General features: G+C 44.6%; 1 protein-coding gene across 6 annotated transcripts in view; it reads right to left on the reverse strand.

The window, feature by feature from the left end:
- The window catches only part of YEATS2 (YEATS domain containing 2), an 84,023-nt gene that overhangs the window by 9,519 nt on the left and 51,272 nt on the right, over nt 1-23,232 (reverse strand). For 5 of the 6 annotated variants that reach the window (XR_005660233.1, XM_029058892.2, XM_029058893.2 and 2 more), the window contains 7 exons: nt 14,757-14,955; nt 11,209-11,340; nt 8,574-8,672; nt 7,674-7,788; nt 4,577-4,650; nt 2,642-2,721; nt 569-770 (listed from right to left, as the gene is read on the reverse strand). Coding sequence is in view for 5 of the 6 variants with exons in the window: in XM_029058892.2 (XP_028914725.1) it covers nt 569-770; nt 2,642-2,721; nt 4,577-4,650; nt 7,674-7,788; nt 8,574-8,672; nt 11,209-11,340; nt 14,757-14,955 (901 nt within the window). In the remaining variant the exon portion in view is untranslated. The remainder of the gene's footprint in view (nt 1-568; nt 771-2,641; nt 2,722-4,576; nt 4,651-7,673; nt 7,789-8,573; nt 8,673-11,208; nt 11,341-14,756; nt 14,956-23,232) is intronic. The other variant, XM_039912797.1, reaches the window with a different exon arrangement.

Consider the following 23,232-nt stretch of genomic DNA (forward strand, 5'->3'; position numbering starts at 1 on the left):
TGGAAAAGGGAGATGGTCTAGCCTATTGAAGCAGACAAGATCTGGTGGGTTTTTTTGATGGTTTTTTTTTTTGGCTATGAGCCTGTTAGGCAGCGGAGGTGGTCATTAACCTCAGACTTCTTTCCGTCAAAAGTGCAGATTCACCAGGGAATGTGTTTCCTGGACCTGCTGGACATCCCAGAAGATACTGGTAGTGGCTCTACCAAAGAACCAATACACTGCACCATCTGAAATTGCCCTCATGAATCAATCAGTCAATCCCTCATAGTTACTGAGAACTTACTATGTGCAGAGCACTGTACTAAGCACTTGGGAAAATATGATACAACAGGCTTAGCAGGCACATTCCCTGACCATATCGAGATTACAGTCTAGAGGGGGAGGCAGCTGTTAAGATGAAGGATAAGGCATTTGTTTCTATCTGGACAAAAAGTATACTAGTCTTGCGCTGAATCCTGAGCAATGGGTTTGGACTTGAGAATTTAGCTGAGCAGCCCTCCCCAGGTCACTAACCCCCAGACTCCAGCCAAGATACCAGTCACACAACTTTTCTGCCCTCGAAGCTTACCTGGCTCACTGTCTATTTGAGTAAGCACATCCTCTATAGAGTCCTCCTCGTTTCTCATGCTCTCTGGGTCAGGTGGCGTGTAACCATGGCAACGGCACCAGTGTGCAACGTGTTTGGTTTTGAGGGGCGTCAAATGGTGAAATCGGGGGTTCTTCTCCAGGATCTCTTGTAAGATTTTTCTCATCGTCATTGCTCGTTGCCACTAGATACGAGGAAATCAAGTCAGATATTTCGTCCTCACAGTACCATAGCAGAGCAAAGTGGTTGAACATAAACCGATATGCCTGCCACCGTCTTTAATAACCTTAGTTACCTAGATGGGTGAATGAAACCCATTACAACACTCTTCTGGATTTAGATACATTTGAGATGAGTAAACTAACTGCAACAACAACTCCATGATACTGGTGATGAACAGAGAGCTTCGCGAATACTCATCTGAGGTTTATTTAAAATCAGTTGAAAATCAAACTGCACAGCTGTTGATTTACTGAAATAACAGGTGCCAACGTTGCATTTTGAGACCGGGGCGAAAAAGGATCAGAGGCTTTAGGGGACATGGGTATGAAGCAAGACAAGCTTTAATGAGCTAAAACTCCCACAAGGCACCATTTTGAGTCTTTTCAGCCCCAGTGGGAAATTCTCATGTCTTATCAGACAACTAGTGTAAACAAGGCTGGAAGATCAGTTTAAACAACCATGTGGGCAATCGGATAGAGCCTGGGAGTCTGGGCCTGGGAGTTAGAAGGTCATGGGTTCTAATCTCTGCTCTGCCACTTGTCTGCTGTGTGACCTAGGCCAAGTCGCTTCACTTCTCTGTGCCTCAATTCCCTCACCTGCAAAATGGGGATTGAGACTGTGAGCCCCAAGTGGAACAAGGACTGTGTCCGACCCAATTTGCTGTTATCCACCCAAGCGCTTAATACAGTGCCCAGCCACAATTATTATTATTATTCCCCCACTGAAGTAGGCACTTAGGAATTCCTTTTAAAGACAAGTGAGCAGGATACATCCCCACAACGATAACAATGACGATAACTGTTAAGTGTTTACTATGTGCCCGGCATTATACTAAATTTTAGAGTAGATATAAGATAATCAGTTTGGTCAGAGCCTCTGCCCACCATGGGATGCACAGTCTAAATGGGAGAGAAAACAGAGATTGCCTCTCCATTTTACAGATGAGGAAACTGAGGATCAGAGAAGATGATAATAATAATAATATTTGTTAAGCACTATGTGCCAAGCACTGTTCTAAGCACTGGGGTTGATACAAGGTAATCAGGCTGGACACAGTCCCTGTCTCACATGAGGCTTACACTCTTAATCTTCATTTTACATGAGGTAACGGAGGCCCAGAGAAGTTAAGTGACTTGCCAAGGTCACAAAGCAGACTAGTAGAAGACCCGGGATTAAAACCCACGATCTCTGATTCCCAAGGCGGTGTTCTTGCCACTAGGCCATGCTGAGTCCCAAGTGAATTCCCAAGTTAAGTGAATTGTGAAGCAGCGTGGCCTAGTCAATCAATCGTATTTATTGAGCGCTTACTGTGTGCAGAGCACTGTACTGAGTACTTAGAAAGTACAATTCGATAGAGCATGGGTCTAGGAGTCAAAAGAAGGACCTGAGTTCTAATTCTGGCCCCACCACTTGTCTGCTGGGTGACCTTGGGCAAGTCACTTAACTTCTCTGGGCCTCAGTTAACCCATTTATACCATTATACCATTTCAGATGATCGAATCAACTGCAACAACTCCATGACACAGGTGATGAAGGCATTGCTACAGGAATACTCATCTGAGGTTTGTTAAATCAGCTGAAAATCAACATGTACAGCTGTTCATTCATTGCCCAAGGTCACATAACAGGCGAGGGCAGAGCCAACATTAGAACCCGGGTCCTCGGAGTCCCAGTCTTGTGTTCTTTCACTTAGGCCTCGCTGGTTCCCAAGAGCATGCTGTAAAAGCTAGTGCCATCACCCTGACAGCAACAATGTTTACGGAGGTAGTTAAATTACAGAAGGGTTTCAGACGCTCTCCCTGGGACTTCTAGTTAGTTCAACAAAGGGCTTACCTCAGCTGCTCTCCGTTTCCCAATGTTCCAGCTATAATATTGCTCCACTGAATTTGCACAGAAGGAATTGGCATCTTCACCTAGAAAACACACGCCAGCAAACTCTGATTTGGTTTTCTTGAGCCCAAAATAGAGTCCAATTTGAGCTACACAATCCTGATGATTTTCTTAAGAGACATTTTCCCAAGCTAATTCTTTTCCTTGCAAATATGCCACGCGAAATATACTCAAATTAGGAGGCACACGATGTGTCATCATAAAAAAGGTGAACTGGAAGGGAAACACCGCTTTTCCTCCAGGTCTCTGGATAACTCTCAGGTTCAAAATGTCTGAACTGTGAATCTTTACTGGATTTATCTCTCTAGACTGTAAGCTCGTTACGGGCAGGGAACGTGTCTGCTAATTCTGTCGTATTGTACTCACACAAGAACTCAGTACAGGGTTCTGCACACAGTAAGCGTTCAAGAAATACTATTGACTGGTGGATCGATCTCCTTGTGCTCCCTCCTAAGCCTCTAAGAACTTAATGATTGCCCTCTGGAAGCAAGATGGGAAGTATTTTCCCTGATAAGTGACACCCACTGTGTGTCTCACTTATCCTCATAAACAAGTTCTCCCCTCCTTTAAAGCCTTACTGAAGGCACATCTCCTCCAAGAGGCCTTCCCAGACTAAGCCCAACTTTTCCTCATCTCCCACTCCTTTCTGTGTCACCCTGACTTGCTCCCTTTGCTCTCGCTCCACCCCCGCAACACCCCTATCCCAGCCCCACAGCACTTATATCTATATATATATATATATATATATATATCTGTAATTTTATTTATTTGTATTGATGTCTGTCTCCCCCTCTAGGCTGTGAGCTAGCTGTGGGTAGGGAATGTCGCTGTTTATTGTTGTATTGTGCTTTCCCAAGCGCTTAATACAGTGCTCTGCACACTGTAAGTTCTTAATAAATATGACTGAATGAGTTTACGGCTCTGCTCCAGGTGTTCTGGAGGAAGAGGCCAGGTCTCTGCCCATAAACAGACTATAGTCGACAGAAGAGAGTTTTATCTCTCCATGGCACTTATGTATAAATGTGTACATCTATAATTCTATTTCTTTATATTGATGCCCATTTACTTGTTTTGATGTCTGTCTCCCCCCTTCTAGAGTGTAAGCCTGGTGAGGGCAGGGACTGTCTCTCTCTATTGCCAAATTGTACTTTCCAAGTGCTTAGTACAGTGCCCTGTACACAGTAAATGCTGAATAAATGAATAAACGAACATTAAGCCAATCCTATAACTAAATGCTTCACACTCTCCCCCGGATGGAAACACATTGTCCCGGAACATCTCTTAAGGCCAGTGGGAGAACCTCTTACGCCATGAACTATTTCTGAAGCAGTGTGAAATGGAACTTTCTAGGGGGTAAAGAGAACTGATCCAATTCCAAGTACCTTAAGGACACATTTTGTATCACTGCCTTTTGCCTGAGGGCCAAGAAGAGTCACACAACTGGGCGTGGCTACCACTCACCAGGGCAGGCCCCAGCTCCGTAGAAGGCAATTTTGGAAGAGTGTTTGGCACATAGTAAGCGCTTAACAAATACCATAATTATTTAGAAGCTTTCTAGCAGCTGCACACACCCAGGGTAGGATGCCAATCTCTGATGAGCTAACAACACCAAATAGCCACTTAAAGGGAATAATGTTGTTGCTCAGTTTCAGAACTGCACGTGTAACAACAAATGTCAGAATCTCTCAGATAGGAAGGGTTGAAACCATAAAAAGGACCCACTAACTGCTCAAGAAGTTACATTTAGTCACAACCATTCCATTTCATTCACTCACAAATGCACAGACAAAAAGGGTTTTAATCAAGTGTTGTAAACTCCACCGCACAATCAAGAATATATTTCAGGTAAAGAAAAAGTGTTGCCTGCAACTTTCTTACCTTTTCGCGTGATTAACGGGATTTTTTTTACTATTGCTGTTAAAAGTTGTTGGATGTTCTCTAAATGTTCTGTGCTGGAAGGGATTTAAAAAAAAATCAAAACTTAAGGTTAAAAAAAAAATCAGATATACTAGGCTGGAACATTAGTGGCTTTTTGTTTCACCTTCCCTCTCTCAAAGACCTTCCTACTTTTCCGATGGAATTTGTTGTCATCTTTTGCCAAGAGGATGGAATGTGAGCTATAACCACCAGAGATTACTTAAGCATTACAAAAATGTTAATGCATTAGGAATTTTCAATTACATAATAAGGCAATCTTCATTATGGAGCTGCTGCCATTAATATTCTGTTACAGGTACCTCCAAGTTCTAATACCCCAAAAAAGCAACCTAAAAATAGCTTGGTTTTTGAAAGGGAAATTGCATGGCAAAATAAGGAAATCTGTATTAACCTTTTGTCTGAGGGATCTTTTACATACAAAACACAGCTCCCAAATTCTTAATTCCTTACAATTTTGGACTGTGTACTCAAGTCAACCGTATATGTAGTAAGCACTTAATACCACAAATACAAATGTATGTGTGTATGGCATTTAAGTGTTTACTATAAATACTTTCGAATCAAGTGCACAATCAAAAGTGTATTAAATGGTATTTGGTAATACATGTGTGTTTGTGTGTGTGTTTGTGTATGTGTGTGTGTCTGTGAGAAAGAGAGAGAGAGAGAGAGAGAGAGAGAGAGAAAGAGAGAGAGAGACAAAGAGACAGAGAGAGAGACAGAGAGAGAGATGGGGGTGAATGGGGTATTTGTTAAGTGCTTACTATGTGTCAAACACTGTTGGGATAGATGCAAGATAACAGGCAGAACACAGTCCCTGTTCCACAGGGGGCTCACAGTCTATATAACAGTAACAGTAGTTACAAAAATGAAAATTCTACTAGGACACTTAATGTGCTGCCTTAAAGTAACAGCTAGATTTGTCCATGTAGTCATCTGTTTTATATTCCTATGTAATGGTCAGATGTTCCTTGGGTAATGGTAACAGAATAAGCAATCATCTTGGAAAGGCAAGTTGGAATTTGGGGACTGGCTCTATCTTGATAATCTGTTCGAATGACTAACCAATAATACATTTATTAAAGTGGGCTGTGGAAAAATTCTGAGATGGAACAACGACTCCCGTAAAATTAAGAGCGGGTCTCAGACTAGGTTTCCAATTTTCTATGGCTCTTTCCTGTGATCCGCTCCATCAGCCCAAATTTCATTCTGAAATCCAACAGAAAAATGGGAAATGATCTCAGCCAGTAAGCCACCTGAGTTTGTTCACAAAACTTAAGGTTTTCCTTCTCAATTGGCAAGCCCCGAAGTGTAGTAATGCAATTAAAAAGAAAAATGTTTTTAATATTTGTATCTTGAACACGTCTGGCTATGAAGGAAATTTTATTACCCCTTTTTGTAGTCAACAGTATGCGAATACTGTATAGCATGAGAATATAAGTGTACTTTAGAGGCCCTTTATCACTACTAATAATCAATTAGTGGTATTTACTGAGCTCAGTGTAGGCAGGGAACATATCTACTTATGCCGTTGCACTGTACTTTCCCAAGAGCTTAGTACAGTGCTCTGCACACAGTAAACGCTCAATAAATACCATTGATTGATTGAGTGCTTATGGTGTGTAGAGCGCTGTACTAAGTGCTCATAGTAATAATAAAAATATTTATTGAGTGCCCCCTGGGTTCAATGCAGTATCCTAAACTCTTCAGAGAATACAAAGGAAGCACAAGACATAATTCCTGTCTACGATATTAAAATGTTATTTTACCATTAATATTGCTTATCTTTAATTTACTTAAAAAAAAGGGGAGGAGGACAATCCATAAGCTAAAATCCTAAAACCCATAGTGGGACCTGTTGACTGAGGAATTGGGTGATACTGAGCTTCACCGACGGACATGGAATTCAGACCCAGGCAGGGGTGCTTTTGATTAGATGCCACAGAACTAGAAGCAGGAGCATGGTGCAGTGATAGAATACGGGCCTGGGAGAAGGTCATGACTTCTAATCCCGGCTCTGCTACTTGTCTACTGTGTGACCTTGGGTAGGTCACTTCACTTTTCTGGCCCTCAGTAAACTCAACTGGAAAATGGGGATTGAGACTGTGAGCCCCATGTGGGATAGACTGTGAACCGTTGGGCAGGGATTGTCTCCATTTGTTGCTGAATTATACATTCCAAGCACTTAGTACAGTGCTCTGCACATAGTAAGCGCTCAATAAATACAACTGAATTGAATGAATAGGGACTGTGTCCAACCTGATTACCTTTTATCTACTCCAGCGCTTGGTACAATGCCTGGCACACGGTAAGCGCTTAAAAAAATACTACAATTACTATTAACCAAGTTACGATTCCACTTGACAGATGTGGGAGGTTGGCCTCCTCCCCAGACCCACCCTTATGCCCGTCCAATGCCAGGAGCCCCAGAGGAATGCCTTCCTCATTCCCCTACATCATACTTCAAGCCCAAGATCATTTGGGAGAAGGGCTGCTGTGAAATGCTCCAAAGTTAAGGCAAAAAGTGTGATTTGCCAGCTGTGGGGCTGGCTGTCAAATCGACTGGTCTGGGGGTTTCTGAGCTAGTAATAATTGTAGCATTTGTTAAGCACTTACTATGTGTCAAGTACTGCACTAAGTTCTGATGTAGATATAAGAACATCAGGCCAAATACGGTCCCTGTCCCACAGGGAGAACGGGTTTCAAATCCCCCTTTTCCAGGTGTGGAGACTGAAGCACAGAGAAGTTTAGTGACTTGCCCAAAGTCACATGGCTGGCAAAACCAGGATTGGAACCCAGGTCCTCTGACTCCCAGGCTCATGCTTTTTGGCTAGACCCTCGCTGCTTCCCAAGGAAATCTGTTTCTCAAGGAAACCCCCCAGACTCTACCATAGTAGAACCAAATTCCCTTTAATAGATGAGACCCAAGATCCTTGCTCGATAGAACAAAACACTGCTGGTTCTAGAGGACCTGGGCTTAGTTTTCCAAAAACATTCCAGAAGCGTTAGGCTACTCCTTCAGAAAGAACTGAGCAATTACTTGATCGTGTAATTTCCTAACTCGGAACTTTCTTCTGTTTTCACTGTGGTGTGACCATCCTGAGAGACATGCAAGTTGCCATTTGATCCAGCTGTTGTTTCTGGCTCTGTCTTCACTACAAAGAAAAGCAAACACAAGCATGAAGTCAGCAGGCAGTTCTCAGCAAGCGGAACACCACGTGCAGTGTCCGAAAAACACAAAGCCTTTGGATGGTGAAACAACAACAAAATGGCTGACCCAGCTGACTCTGAAGGAGAGCCAGGAGATGGTGACCTACCTCTTCCACCCAGCAGAGTTTCACTGGACAATGCCCAAACTATCAGATTGGGAAAAAAGTGGCATTTTCTATCAGAAAAGATCTCATCAAATCCTCAATTTGCCATAGCAACTGTGGGAATTTAAGAAATGATCCACACATCACTTATGGAGTTTCCTCAGAGGAAAATAAAAAGCAATGAAAACATTCATCACCATTTAGCCATTACAGTGAGTCAGTTTCTCATTTCTCCGTGCCTATCCATTTCCCCCTTTACCACTTCCCATCACAAATAACCATTCCGTTTTCTTCCCCAGGGTCACCCAGAGAAGGTTAGAACAGACTTGTTTTGTTTTGCTGTCTCCCCCCTTCTAGACTGGGAGCCTGTTGTTGGTGGGGATTGTCTCTATCTGTTGCCTAAGTGAACTTTCCAAGTGCTCAGTACAGCGTTCTGTACAAGGATGAGCGCTCAATAAATACAAATGAATGAATGAATGAATGACTTGGAGTCAGAGGCGAGGAACGTAGATGTGCCTCAGAGTACAGGACTGCTACACCAGGCCCAGTGGAAACAGTCATGGGCATGATTAGTCTTTTGCAAAGGCTTAATGGAATGCTAGCCCACAGCCCTTTAACGCTATTACCTTTAGCAGCTGTTGCTGGGGTGGAGCTGGAGGCAGCGGTGCTCACCACAGCTACAGATGGGACCACAGGGGACTTGCTAGCTGATAGCGACTGTACGACTGGAGGGAAAAGAAGTGGGGAGAAAAATGGAGAACTCTTCTTAAATCAATAGGATTTGTTTTCTTCATTTCTGCTAAAAAACTGTACAGCCATTTCAATTTTCATTAGCAAAAAGAGGAGGGAGAAAGAGGAGAGGGAGGAAGAAAGCTTAGTACCGTGCTTTGCACATAATAAGCGCTCAATAAATCCAATTGAATGAAGACAGGAAATCCACAGACAATCCAAAAAACCTCTTTTGAACCAAAAATTTGACAAGCAAGCTTGGCCTAAAAAAAAAAAAAATTAAAAAAGTGGCATTTGTTAAGTGCTTACTATGTGCCAAGCACTGTACTAAGTGCTGGGGTAGATATAAGATAATCAGGTCCCACATGGGGGTAAGAGTATAAGTAGGAAGGAGACCAGGTATTGAATCCCCATTTTGCAGATGAGGCAACTGAGGCATAAAGAAGTTGAGTGACATTCAAGGTCACACAGCAGGTAACAGACAGAGCCGGGATTAGAATCCAGGTCCTCTGACTCACTCATCTCTCTCGTTCACCCCACACATCCTATCCGTTACCAAGACCTGCCGGTTTCACCTCTACAATATCGCCAAGATCCGCCCTTTCCTCTCTACCCAAACGGCTACCTTACTGTTACGGGCTCTCATTATATCCCGGCTAGACTACTGTGTCAGCCTTCTCTCTGACCTCCCTTCCTCCTCTCTCGCCCCGCTCCAGTCTATTCTTCACTCCGCTGCCCGGCTCATCTTCCTGCAGAAACGATCTGGGCATGTCACTCCCCTTCTTAAACAACTCCAGTGGTTGCCTATCGACCTCCGCTCCAAACAAAAACTCCTCACTCTAGGCTTCAGGGCTCTCCATCACCTTGCCCCTTCCTACCTCTCCTCCCTTCTCTCTTTCTACCGCCCACCCCGCACGCTCCGCTTCTCTGCCGCCCACCTCCTCACCGTCCCTCGGTCTCGCCTATCCCGCCGTCTACCCCTGGGTCACGTCCTCCCGCGGTCCTGGAACGCCCTCCCTCCTCACCTCCGCCAAACTGATTCTCTTTCCCTCTTCAAAACCCTACTTAATACTCACCTCCTCCAAGAGGCGTTCCCAGACTGAGCTCCTCTTCCCCCTCTACTCCCTCTGCCATCCCCCCTTTACCTCTCCGCAGCTAAACCCTCATTTTCCCCTTTTCCCTCTGCTCCTCCACCTCTCCCTTCCCATCCCCACAGCACTGTACTCGTCCGCTCAACTGTATATATTTTCGTTACCCTATTTATTTTGTTAATGAATTGTACATCGCCTTGATTCTATTTAGTTGCCATTGTTTTTACGAGATGTTCTTCCCCTTGACTCTGTTTATTGCCATTGTTCTTGTCTGTCCGTCTCCCCCGATTAGACTGTAAGCCCGTCAAACGGCAGGGACTGTCTCTATCTGTTGCTGACTTGTTCATTCCAAGCGCTTAGTACAGTGCTCTGCACATAGTAAGCGCTCAATAAATACTATTGAATGAAATACTATTGAATGAATGACTCCCAGGACCTTGATCTTTCCATGCTGCTTCTGCCTGTGGAAAGACCAAGGACCTGGGAGCCAGAGGATCTGGGTTCTAATCCCACATTACTTCTTGGTGCCTGAGTTTCTGCACCTGTAAAATGTGAACTAAAATACCCGTTCTCTTCCCCCATTAGACTATGAGCCCCTTGTGGGACAGAGACAGTGTTCAACCTGATTACCCTGTATATTTCAGCACCTAGTACAGTTCTGTATATTAACTAGTAAGTGCTTTATAGTAAGCACTTAATAAATATTACTATATTACTAATGGTTACTACTATTCTATTAACAACCTTCCTTTCCCACCAAATGAGGTGTGATTTGAAGTTTATCTCGTGCCCCTTTCCTTACCTAGAAGAAGCTAGTGAGCAGGGCACAGGAAGGAGATTTGGAGAACCAGCCTTAAATCAAGAGTTGGCTGGACAGGTCTAATCATTGGTTCTTGTCAACCACAAAATGGGCCAATCATTGATATAGCCGAAGATGTATCAACGCTGCCCAATGTTCCACCCAGTTACTGTGGGGATCATTATGGTAATAGTACTGTTAAGCGATTACCATGTGTCAAGCACTGTTCTAAGCACAGGGGTAGATACAAGCTAATCAGGATGGACATGGTCATCCTGGACATGGACATGAGGCTCAAGGTCTTAATCCCCGTTTTACAGATGAGGTAACTGAGGCACAGGGAAATTAAGCAACTTTCCCCAGGTCACACAAGAGACAAACAGCAGACCAGGATGAGAATCCAGGGATACAATAATAATAATGATAAGAATGGTACTTGTTAAGCATTTACTACGTGCCCGGCACCGTACTAAGCACTGAATGTCAATTCCCTCCTCACCTCTTCTGCTCCTGGCTCTACTCTCTTTCCGCTCTCCCCTATTGTGAACGATTTTTGACCCCCACTTCCCATTTCTTCCCATGTACCAGGATTTGGCAACACACACACCTCCAGCTTTACTCAACCCCTTCACTCAGCTTTACCTTTATTCACGGGCATCAGGATGGTCTGGACCCCTCCGGAGGCGGTGTTCACACTTAGCTGTTTGAGTTGGCTGGGAATCGTGAGCAGAGCCGGCTGGGGATTGGACTGACTGGAGTGGATCTTTAATAATCCTAGGAGGAGAGGCAGAGGGACAGAGATAAAGAGAGACAGTTGTCGCAAAAGGGGTAAGTTAGGGTTCCCTGCACTCTTTTACCTCTCCAGCTCTGGAGTGAAGGAATAGCTGACCATTTCAGAGAGTCCAGGTAGATTCGATTTATGAAAACTTCCAGTACCTGTGGCTGTCTGGCATGATCACCTAGTTTCCTCACACTGGCAATGTACTGTTCTTCCTGACATCTCTTTGAAGAAGCCTTCTTGCTTTTCACATCTGGTAGTAGAGCTGTCCTTTGATTCAAACATGAATTATTTGAATGTCCCTTATGTGTCTGAATGTGGGTACGCCTTCTACCCACTCTGTTGTACTCTACCTTCCCAAGTGCTTAGGACAGTGCTCTGCACACAGTAAGCGCTCAATAAATACCACTGATTGATTAAGCACTTCGATACTCACCCCATTCTCCAGTCCCTGTCCCACAATGGTGCTTACAGTCTTAATCCCCGTGTTACAGATGAGGTAACCGAGGCACAGAGAAATTAAGTCATTTGTCCAAGGTCATATAGCAGACAAGTGGCAGAACGGGATTTAAAACCCGGGATCTTCTAACTCCCAGACCCGTGCTCTATCCACTAGACCACTCTGCTTCTCCAAGATTGAGAACTGGTGCCTAATTTGCAAGTTTATAGCATCCCCAAATTATCAGTTATTTGGGTGGGAGGGGTAGTTGCTCCTCTCATGAGCAATCAAAGGTTTCTTATCCCCTCCTGCCTCCAGGACCTCTCTACAATGGTCTTTTCCCCACGGCTTTCAAACATGCCCATCCTAAACCCCCTCCCCCACTAACCCACCCCCCCCCCCCCACTAACCCACCCCCCTCCCCCACTAACCCACCCCCCTCCCCCACTAACCCACCCTTGACTTCATGGCTCCATCGAGTTATCACCCCATCTCCTTCCTCCCATTCCTTTTCAAACTCTTTGAGTGAGTTGTGGTCATTGGTTGTCTCAAATTCCTCTCCTCTAATTCTCTCCTTGACCCCCTGCAATCTACTCACTCAATCTCATCCTCACCTCTTTCAGGGCCAAGCCCTTGCTCCTGTTCTTCCTTCTACCTGGAACTCCCTTCCTCTTCACAACCTACAGGCCACTGCTCTTCCCATCTTCAAAGCCCTTCTGTAATCACATCTCCTCCTGGAGGCCTTCCTTGATTAATCTCTTTATCACTCAACCCTATTTTGCCCCCCAATTGCTACTTCAGCACTTTCATGTCGCCTAACTATTGAAGTACTCATCTATCCCCATTGCATTTCATGATAGGCCTGGGAGTCAGAAAGACCTGAATTCTAATCCCAGCTCTGTCCCTTGTCTGCTGGGTGACCTTGGGCAAGTCACTTAACTTCTCTGTGCCTCAGTTACTTCATCAGTAAAATGGGGAACCCCACGTTTACTGTTACTTTCCCAAGTGCTTAGTTCAGTGATCTGTACACAGAAAGGGCTCAATAAATACGACTGAATGAATATGGGACATGGACGGTGTCCAACCTGATTAGCTTGTAATAATAATGATGGTATTTGTTAAGCGCTTACTACATGAATTCCTTATCTTTTTTAACCTGTCTGAACCTTAGTTTCCTAACCTGTAAAAAGGGATAAAATATACATTCCCTACCCTCTTCGTTACTTACGAGCCTCTTGTGAGGCAGGGACTGTGTCTAATATGAAGATCTTGTATACCCTAGGATTTGGCAGAGTGTATGGCAGAGTGTATGGCCTGGAAGTCAGAGGATGTGGGTTCTAATCCTGGCTCTGCCCATGTCTGCTGCATGACCATGGGCAAGTGACTTAGCTTCTCTTTGCCTCAGCTACCTCATCTGTAAAAAGAGGATTAAGACTGTGAGACCCACAGTCTTGGCACATAGGAACCGCTTAACAAATACCACAGTTATAACTAAAATTGTTATTGCAGTGGTTGGGAGACAAAGAGTTTTGGAGAGATAGCCTGAAGCGAGAGTCAGCAGCAGCGATGAGGCTGGCACCCGCCGGCGGAAAATTATGAAGGGCATGGTCCAAAATTTTCTTTTAAACTTAAGGGTACTGGGAAATCACTGGAGGCCTATCAGGCTCAGACAGTTAAGGTACAAATTGGAGGTCAGAAACATGTTAGAAAAGGTAGGAGAAGGGAGAGGTGGGGTAGAAAGCAGAGACACAGATCCAGGAGCAAAGTAACACAAGGCTTGGCCTGAGATAAGAGAAGAGACAGATGAGGTTGAGTATGAGTCCCTCTCCTGCCCATTTCAGCTCTCTCTCCCCTCTGTGCCAGCTATACACTTGGATCTGTTAGCTTTCGACATTTTATATTTACCTCGCCCTGATTCCCCCAACACTTGTGTACATATCTTGAAATTATGTATTATAAATTATTTATTCATATTAATGTTTGTCTCCCCCTCTAATCTGCTGGCTTGTTATGGGCAGGGAACGTAGCTGATGATTCTGTTGTACTCTACTCCCAAGTGCTTAGTACAATGCTTGGCACATAATAGGTGCTCAATCAATGCCAATGATTGACTGGTTCGTGAGAGAAGGAAGCACCAGATGGGGCAGTGGAGGGTGGGGAGTTTAAAGTGCACAGGAAGGATAATGTCCCTCCCCTCTAGACTGTAAGCTGGCATGGGCAGGGTGTCTGCCAACCTGTTGCATTTTAAGGGCTTAGTACAGTGCTCTGCACATAATAAGCACTCAATAAATACCAGCGATGATACTGGAGAAATTGTGCAGCAAAGAAGGCTGGAGGTGGGACGGAGAGGACTTGGATGGGGGTAGGGAGATGAGGGACAAGGAGTTCTGCAGTCCCCTCTGACTCAGTGGGACAGATGGGCTATCAGAGAGAAATGGAGGAACCATTTAAAGAATACTTCCACGCCTGCATCCCTACGTGTTGAGGAGGACACAATTACTTGGGTGATGTGCAAAAATCAGTGGACAAGAGGAAAATCCTGGAGAATTGGTTATTTACTGAAAAAACAGATTATTATACCCTGAAAAATGCTGAAAAAGCCAAAATTCTTTAATTGCCTAGAAGTAACTTTAACGAACTAAGTTGCTAAAATTCCAAATGAATCCACAAGGACTTGAAGCAAAGGAGCCAAGTTTCATATTGTTGAAAAGTTTTCCTTTACATCCTTTATCTATTTTACACGTCCTTAGGCTTGCCTCTCTCAGTGGCAGCCTGTCCCTTCATTTTCCAAAGAAAATTTGGGATCTTTAGTAGAAGTCGCACTTCTCCCCGAAAAAGCACTGGTCCAGGCTAGTGTTTAGACAGAGGTGGCATCCTAAAACAAGCTGGGTGAACAAGGGTGAGTTTAAAGCTTGGGCTAACTGGGAAACAAAACGCAAGCCTCCTGCAAGAAAAACAACATAAAGCATTTACCTGAAACGGCAGCTTTGCCAGACACTGCGGTAGGGGTGCTCATCAGCGATGTGGCACTTATAACAGTGGGGGTTCCGGCTTTGCTGGCTACCACAGCTCCCGTCTGCCCTTGACTTATGCAAAGTTGATGCTGCTGCCCAGAGGTTTTCATCCCAGTACCTACAGTAGAAGATGAACTGGAAGCTGCACCTTCTGCCTGCTTACTCGGGAGAGCAGGGAATAAAGAGAAGCCAAGATAAAGAGAGCATGTTAAACTTTCCCGTTCTGAACAATTTCATTTTCATCTAAGAACTGAGATTTAAGGGAACCTGGAAGTCAAATCCAAGTAAACTTATCCACGACCCTGAAATCTCTCAAAGATGATACTCAGCACCACACACGGTTAAGGCCATTAATGAATAATGTTTTCTCTTGTCCTCTGCACATCTAAGTGCCCTTAATGCTGAAAGAAGACAGTAGATGGTTTACTGCACTTTTCCTACTAAACCTGCTTTGAAATAATCGAGCTTTTCAATAGCCAATGCTCTAATGGCTGAAAAAACAATAAAAAAAAAATCCCTGCAAGCAGCTAATCAATGAGAAATAGTGACAGGCAGAGCAAGAATTCCCAACTCCCTCTGTCCTGGGGCTTTGAAGATGGCAAGAGGGGAGGGAAAGTAGGAGAGAGGGGAAATGATGCGGGGAAGACCAAGGGAGAAAGAGTGGGATCATGGTAGAAAAAGAGTAAAAATGATAGTGGCAGAGAGGAAAAAGGTTAACAGTTTCACAGAGATTAAAAGACTCTTCTGGGCTAAGCGATCTTTTTCCATGGAACTAAACTTTCCCAAAGTTCTAAATCTTGAATCCAGGAGGGAGGAAATCAGACACTAGTTTCAGGGAATTGGGCAGAATAATGAATGGGATATGGAGGGAAACCAAAATTGTATCAGTTTGATCAATCTATTGTACTGATTGATTGTTTGCAGAGCACCTTACTAAGCGCTTGGGAGAGTACAACATAAGAGAGTTGGTAGGTTCCCTACCCACAAAGAACACTCAGCTCAGAGGGAAGACAGACATTAACACAAATGAATAGATTTTGGGTATGTACATAAGTGCTATGGAGCTGAGGACTGGGTGAATAAAAAATGTGGCAGCTCAGAAGCCAAGTTGGAAATGGAATTAAACTGGGATTCTTCTGAGAATGTCATCTGAAGTGACATATATGAGGAATTCCCTGGAAAACCTGAGTCAAAGATGTCCACATTGTACGCCTTACATCACTTCGCCACCTATCCAAACCCCAGCCCCAAAGTGCAAGAAAGGGAAGAGATCAGGGATTTTGGTTACTCTGTTGTGGTATTTTCTGGATTCCTTCATTCTCCTTTCCAATTTTCACTCCAAGGAGTGTGTGAGGCCGACAAAGAGAGCCAGTGAGACAACAGCACATATACGGCTACCTTTCCAAATGGAAGTCATCTACAGAAAAAGTTTCAAACGCTGCTCTCCATAAACACAGAGGTTATTCCTCAAGAGACATTCCCATCTAGAGAGGAGTCAACTAGCTAGATGATGAGTGGTGAGCTTTCCTGTAAGATACCCCAAGACACTGCATACCCTGTAAGGTTAAATAGCTTGTCGTTCCATTCAAGATATTGCCAGGTCACATCTCCAGAAACAAAACAAAAATATTTCTTTGCTCTCAAAACCACTTGACATACACCTTCCTGCTACCAAGATGAGGTGTATTTTCTATTAGAGGACACTGATGCTATCATCTATCTTGTATACATAGGCATTGAGTGAATACACAGTGATTAGAAAAATATATACTAAATCATATTTCTGACCGGTAGTGTAATTTGCAGTAATGTGTTTGCACTACTTCTTCATATGCAGTTTAAGAAATACTTTGCCTTTTCTACCCTCCTGTTTAATAAGAGGGCTAGGCCCATATTTTTACCCCAAAGAGGGCTATTTCTTCTAGGGCTTAGCATTATGGATTCTCGAATCCCTCACTAATTTCCAGTTACAGTACTCTATGTATCTGTTACCTCTAGGAAGAGTGGCTATATAATAATAATAATGACATTTGTTAAGTGTGTTCTATGTGCCAAGCATTGTTCTAAGCACCGGGGTAGATGCAAGGTAATCAGGTTGTCCCACATGGGGCTCACAGTCTTCATCCTCATTTTACAGATGGGGTAACTGAGGTACACAGAAGTTAAGTGACTTGCCCAAAGTCACACAGCTGACAAGCAGCAGAGCAAGATTTGAACCCATGCCCTCTGATTCCCAGCCCGTGCTCTTTCCATTGAGCCACTCTGCTTCTCTAAATGGCTTTCAATTTGCCCCCAAACTATATTCCTCACACATTCATTCTTTTTTTCAAAAAATCTCAATCTCATCTCAATCTCTCTCATATTCTGTGTGGTTGCTTTTCTAGCTGGGAGGCATGAAAAAACCAACAAGGAAGGAAGGGAATGGAGGTAGGGGAAGGGAATTGAATACTGAGCAAAAGAAAAGAATACTTAAGCAATATTTACAACTGAGAGAAATTCCCCACAGACTCTCCTCTTAAAAGCCCCTTCTTGTTGAAAGCCACTTTTCTGAAGATAAAACATTCCTAAATTTATTTCACTGGCAATTAAGGCTTCTTGTTTTGGCTGGCAGTGGTAACATTTGCCTGTCTGTTGGCTACGAAGTTCAATCTCTCTTCAAATCCCCATTGGTCAAATATATGAAAGATGATCCAAGTGAAGGCCTCCTATTCTTATCCCTCTAATTACTTATCTACTAATTGGGCACCCTACTCTTCAGGAAGATTTAATTACTCTATTTCATCTACTCAGATATTACATGTTTTGCTGGGTCATCATTTCTGAAACAGTGGAATTCATTACGATAAAGAAGCGGGGGACAGAGAGAGAGACAGAGAAATCAATAAGGACAGCATTTGAGCTGTCCTTATTTGGAACTGACTTTGCTCTGGACACTTCCAATGGAGCATCTATTGGTGTGGCAGAAAGATTAAAAGGAAAATTTAGGAAGGTGGCCATGAAGAGACACTCCAGGCAATGAATGTGTGTTCTCTATTCCCTTTCCAAAGGAAGAAAAGTTAGCACTTCTATGCACTGTCCACCTATTTCCTTTATTCTTCTCCAACTTTAATACCTCCATCTCCGGTGAGGACGCCTTCCTCTTCGCATATGATATTAATCATTTGTTTGGGGTTTGCTTTTCCCAGTCTTATTTAGGCATTCATTCGATTGTACTTACTGAGCATTTCCTAAGTGCAGAGTACTGTACTAAGCATTTGGGAGAGTATGCTACAGCTACAGACCCTTTGAAGGAAGGGCCCGTTCTTATCCCCTATTTCCCCTATCACTAATCTATTTTAATGTCTGCCTCACCCTGAAGGCTCTAACCTCCTTGGGCCCAGGGATCTCATCTACTGATTCTGTTGTTTTGTACTTCCCCAGATGCTTAGTACAGAGCTCTGCACACAGTAAGTAAATACCAAAGATTAATTGTTGGCTAAATCAAGCTTCTATATAGTGCTCATTACTCTGTGGCGTTTAATAATGCCCAGTGATCCTAGTACAACAGGCACAGAATTACGTTTGGCATTGTTTTCAACCTTCCTGAATGTAGGTCCTGCATATTAGTAGAGCTCTACGTGAGAGTAGAGTAGAGATTCAAAACCTTGGAAATGCAATAACTGTCCCATATCATGTGAGCCCATTGTTGGGCAGAGATTGTCTCTATTTGTTGCCGAATTGTACTTTCCAAGCATTTAGTACAATGCTCTGCACACAGTAAGTGCTCAATAAATATGACTGAATGAATGAATTTAACCAAATGCCACAAGCGCTGGATGCCATTTCAGATGATGATGAAGTTTCCCTTAATACATCGTTAAATATATAGGGTCGCGTATAAATTTATCTGTGAAGTCCTAGTTTCTAAATTTTTTTTAAGACAGATTACTGGGGTAGTTTTTAAAATACCATCCATAAACTCCTCTCATTCCTTTCTTTAAAAAAAGGGAGGGGGAGAGGGACTGAACAAAGCTATAAATGTAATGACAAAAATCAAGGAAGTGCCAAAATAAAGCCATTTACAACCAAAAAAGGGGCTAAGTTAGTTTAAGCAAAATATTTGTTTTCCTCCTCTATGCTCTCCACGGGGAAGTGAAAAACCCTGACCCACTCCAAAAACAAAATACAAGAAAATAAAAACTAGGTCAGGTGGAATTTCTCCCTGAATGCAGAGATGAGATGAGTCTGCTCTCTCTCTCACCTCCCTACTAATGCCCTGCTGGGGCTGGAAATTTTCTGTGTCAACTGGCCTTTCTGAGCCAAAGCTGGTGGAGTCTGGTCCATCATTATTATTATTATTATTATTATTCTAATTAAATATCTTTGATGGATTGATCTCAACTGCCTCCGAAAGTGTACATTATTTCTTTCTAAACACAACGCTCACCCTGGGAGGGTTCAGGTAACTAGATTTAGCAGTTGTGGACTAATGCCAGGAAATGCTCTCCTCTGCTGCTCCTTTTGAGCCTCATCAATTATTTAGCCTCATTTAAGCTTTAAAGTTGTTTGATCCTTTAGCCGGTTACTCATAATTCACCTTTGCTTTGAGGGGAGAGGGGGCAGGGGGTGACCAGCTGTGGATCTTAAGGAAGCTGTTTATAGAATCAAGGTTTTGGGGCAACCCATGGGGTCTTCCTGGGAGGAAGCTGTCTGTAACAGCAACCGGTAGGAATAGGAAGATGTAAGATTGGAAGGAAGACCCTAGTGGAAAAAGCCCAGGCCTGGGAGTTTGGGGACCTGGGTTCTAATCCAGACTCTTCCACTTGTCTGCTGTGAGATCTTGGGCAAATTATTTTACTCCTCTGTGCTTCAGTTTCCTCATCTGTAAAATGGGGATTCAGTCCTATTCCATCCTACGTAGTCTGTGAGCCCCCATGTGGGACGAGGACTGGGTCCATCCTGATGAGCTTGCGTTCATCCCAATCACTAACTGGTATTTATTGAGTGTTTACCATGTGCTGAGCACTGTACAAAGCACTTGGGAGAGTACAATTCCAAAGGGTTGGTAGATCCATTCCCTGCCCTCAACAAGTTTACAGTCTAGAGGGCTCTTTGGTCAGTGCTTGGCACATAGTAAACATTAAATACCATAAGCGTGTCTAAGTGGAAACAGCATGGGCTTTGGAGTCAGAGGTCATGGGTTTGAATCCCGGCTCGGCCACTTGTCAGCTGTGTGACTTTGGGCAAGTCACTTAACTTCTCGGTGCCTCAGTTACCTCATCTGTAAAATGGGGATTAAGACTGTGAGCCCCACGTGGGACAACCTGATTCCCCTGTGTCTACCCCAGCACTTAGAACAGTGCTCAGCACACAGTAAGTGCTTAACAAATACCAACATCATCATCAACCAACCAACGGCATTTATTGAGCACTTACTATGTGAGAAGCAGCATGGCGTAGTGGATACATCAGGGGACTGGGAGTCTGAAGGTCGTAGGTTATAATCCTGGCTCCACCACTTTTCTGTTGTGTGACCTTGGGCAACTCACTCACTCCTCTGGGCCTCAGTTACCTCACCTCTAAAATGGGCATTGCGCCTGGAAGCCGTATGTGGCTTAAACCTAAGTACATGTTGTGATGCCTGTGGGGGAATAATGGTGGTGCTCTGACTCAAAATGTGACTGGGACTTCTATACTAAAAAGCCACAGACCAAAGACGGAAGGTCCAAGAGCAGTGAGTCCAGCTGGTGGAGAGTGGGTGTTTCCAGTGGGCAGAGGGGATGGGTGGTTGGCCTGGGCGCAGCCCCCTAAATTCACCCATGACCTCTTTCTTGCCAAATCCAATGGCTCCTACTCCATTCTAATCCTGCTTGACCTCTCTGCTGCCTTTGACACTGTCGACCATCCCCTCCTCCTCCACACCTTATCTCACCTTGGCTTCATGGACTCTGTCCTCTCCTGGTTCTCCTCTTATCTCTCTGGTCGATCATTCTCTTTCTCCTTCGCTGGCGCCTCCTCCCCCTCCCATCCTTTAACTGTTGGAGTTCCTCAAGGGTCAGTTCTTGGCTCTCTTCTGTTCTCCATTTACACTCACTCCCTTGGTGAACTCATTCGCTCCCACGGCTTCGACTACCATCTCTACGCAGATGACACGCAGATCTACATCTCTGCCCCTGTCCTCTCCCCCTCCCTTCAGGCTCACATCTCCTCCTGCCTCCGGGACGTCTCCACCTGGATGTCGGCCCGCCACCTAAAACTCAACATGAGCAAGACTGAGCTCCTCATCTTCCCTCCCAAGCCCGGTCCTCTCCCAGACTTTCCTATCACAGTGGATGGCACGACCATGCTTCCTGTCTCTCAGGCCCACAATCTCAGTGTCATCCTTGACTCGTCTCTCTCGTTCACCCCACACATCCTATCCGTTACCGAGACCTGCCGGTTTCACCTTTACAATATCGCCAAGATCCGCCCTTTCCTCTTCACCCAAAAGGCTACCTTACTGTTACGGGCTCTCGTTATATCCCGGCTAGACTACCGCGTCAGCCTTCTCTCTGACCTCCCTTCCTCCTCTCTCGCCCCGCTCCAGTCTATTCTTCACTCCGCTGCCCGGCTCATCTTCCTGCAGAAATGTTCTGGGCATGTCACTCCCCTTCTTAAACACCTCCAGTGGTTGCCTATCAACCTCCGCTCCAAACAAAAACTCCTCACTCAAGGCTTCAAGGCTCTCCATCACCTTGCCCCTTCCTACCTCTCCTCCCTTCTCTCTTTCTACTGCCCACCCCGCATGCTCCGCTCCTCTGCCGCCCACCTCCTCACCATCCCTCAGTCTCGCCTATCCCGCCGTCGACCCCTGGGCCACGTACTCCCGCGGTCCTGGAATGCCCTCCCTCCTCACCTCCGCCAGGCTAATTCTCTTCCCCTCTTCAAAACCCTACTTAAAACTCACCTCCTCCAAGAGGCCTCCCAGACTGAGCTCCCCTTCTCCCCCTACTTCCTCTACCGCCCCCCTTCACCTCTCCACAGCTTAACCCTCTTCTCCCCCCATCTCCCTCTGCTCCTCCCCCTCTCCCTTCCCATCCCCTCAGCACTGTACTCATCTGCTCCACTGTATATATTTACATTACCCTATTTATTTTGCTAATGAAATGTACATTGCCTTGATTCTATTTAGTTGCCACTGTTTTTACAAGATGTTCTTCCCCTTGACTTTATTTATTGCCATTGTTCTTGTCTGTCCGTCTCCCCCGATTAGACCGTAAGCCCGTCAAAGGGCAGGGACTGTCTCTATCTGTTGCCGACTTGTTCATTCCAAGCGCTTAGTACAGTGCTCTGCACATAGTAAGCGCTCAATAAATACTATTGAATGAATGAATGAACTCACGGCAAATTACACATCAGGACAGAGGCAGCAGGGGGATAGGCTTGGACAAGCCTCCTCCATCAGCTCTTCCTTCCAGGGGTCCCGCTGTGGGGGTCACATGGAGTGGGGGTCGCGTAGGCCTGGTGGATCTGCTTCTTCCTGATTTGACTGTAAGCCCACTGTGGGCAAGGAATGTGTCTGTGAAATTGTTATACTGTATACTCCCAAGAGCTTAGTACAATGCTCTGCCCACAGTAAGTGCTCAATAAATATGACTGCTTGACTGGTACAGGGACTGTGTTCAACCCAATTTGCTTGTAATCACCCTTGCGCTAAGTATAGTGCTTAATGAATACCCCATTTATTATTATTGTCAGTATTATTCAGTAATTTATTATTACTGAGCCAATCACTTGGGAAAGAACAATCCCACAAACAATTAGTCCTGGCAGGGACCAGTTTTTCTCATCTCTGGGCTTTACATTAATCTCCCACACGTTGGTGAAGGACTTTGGTGTAACTTCTAGACACACGTACAGTCTGTAGAATACGTACAGTCACTTCGTATCCCCCAATTTCCCAAGGCATTTCTCAAACGTCTTTTGTGCACGGGGATGCTAGAAGCACCCGCCATCCTGGAGTTTCCAATTGAAGATAGACAATAACTATTCAAGCAGAGATATCAAGGACATTCAGATGAATGAAAAAAGTATGTTAATGACGGTATTTGTTAAGTGCTTACTATGTGTCAAGCACTGTTCTAAGCGCTAGAAACACATGATATGAATGTGTTTTTACTAGTTGAATTTATAGGTAAGCAAAGGATAGGCAGGGTGGGGAGAGAAGACACAACTGTTAGGCATTTGAACACTGGGAGGGATAAAGCTTATCGAGGGAGAGAGAAGGGAGCAGCCCAGCTGGATGGAAGGTGTGGTTTGGGGGAAAGGGAACGGATGACCTGACTACAGAGAGGGAGACGGGAACTTCAAGGGGGATGAGCAGTGCGAAAGGGACGGGAGAAGTAAGGTCCTAGAGGGCAGCCGTTGTGCGGGGTATTCGGTTCAGGAGGTAGCCCACTAATTCATTCATCCATTCA

Source organism: Ornithorhynchus anatinus, chromosome 1 (genome assembly GCF_004115215.2).
Source record: "Ornithorhynchus anatinus isolate Pmale09 chromosome 1, mOrnAna1.pri.v4, whole genome shotgun sequence".
NCBI lineage: Eukaryota > Metazoa > Chordata > Mammalia > Monotremata > Ornithorhynchidae > Ornithorhynchus > Ornithorhynchus anatinus.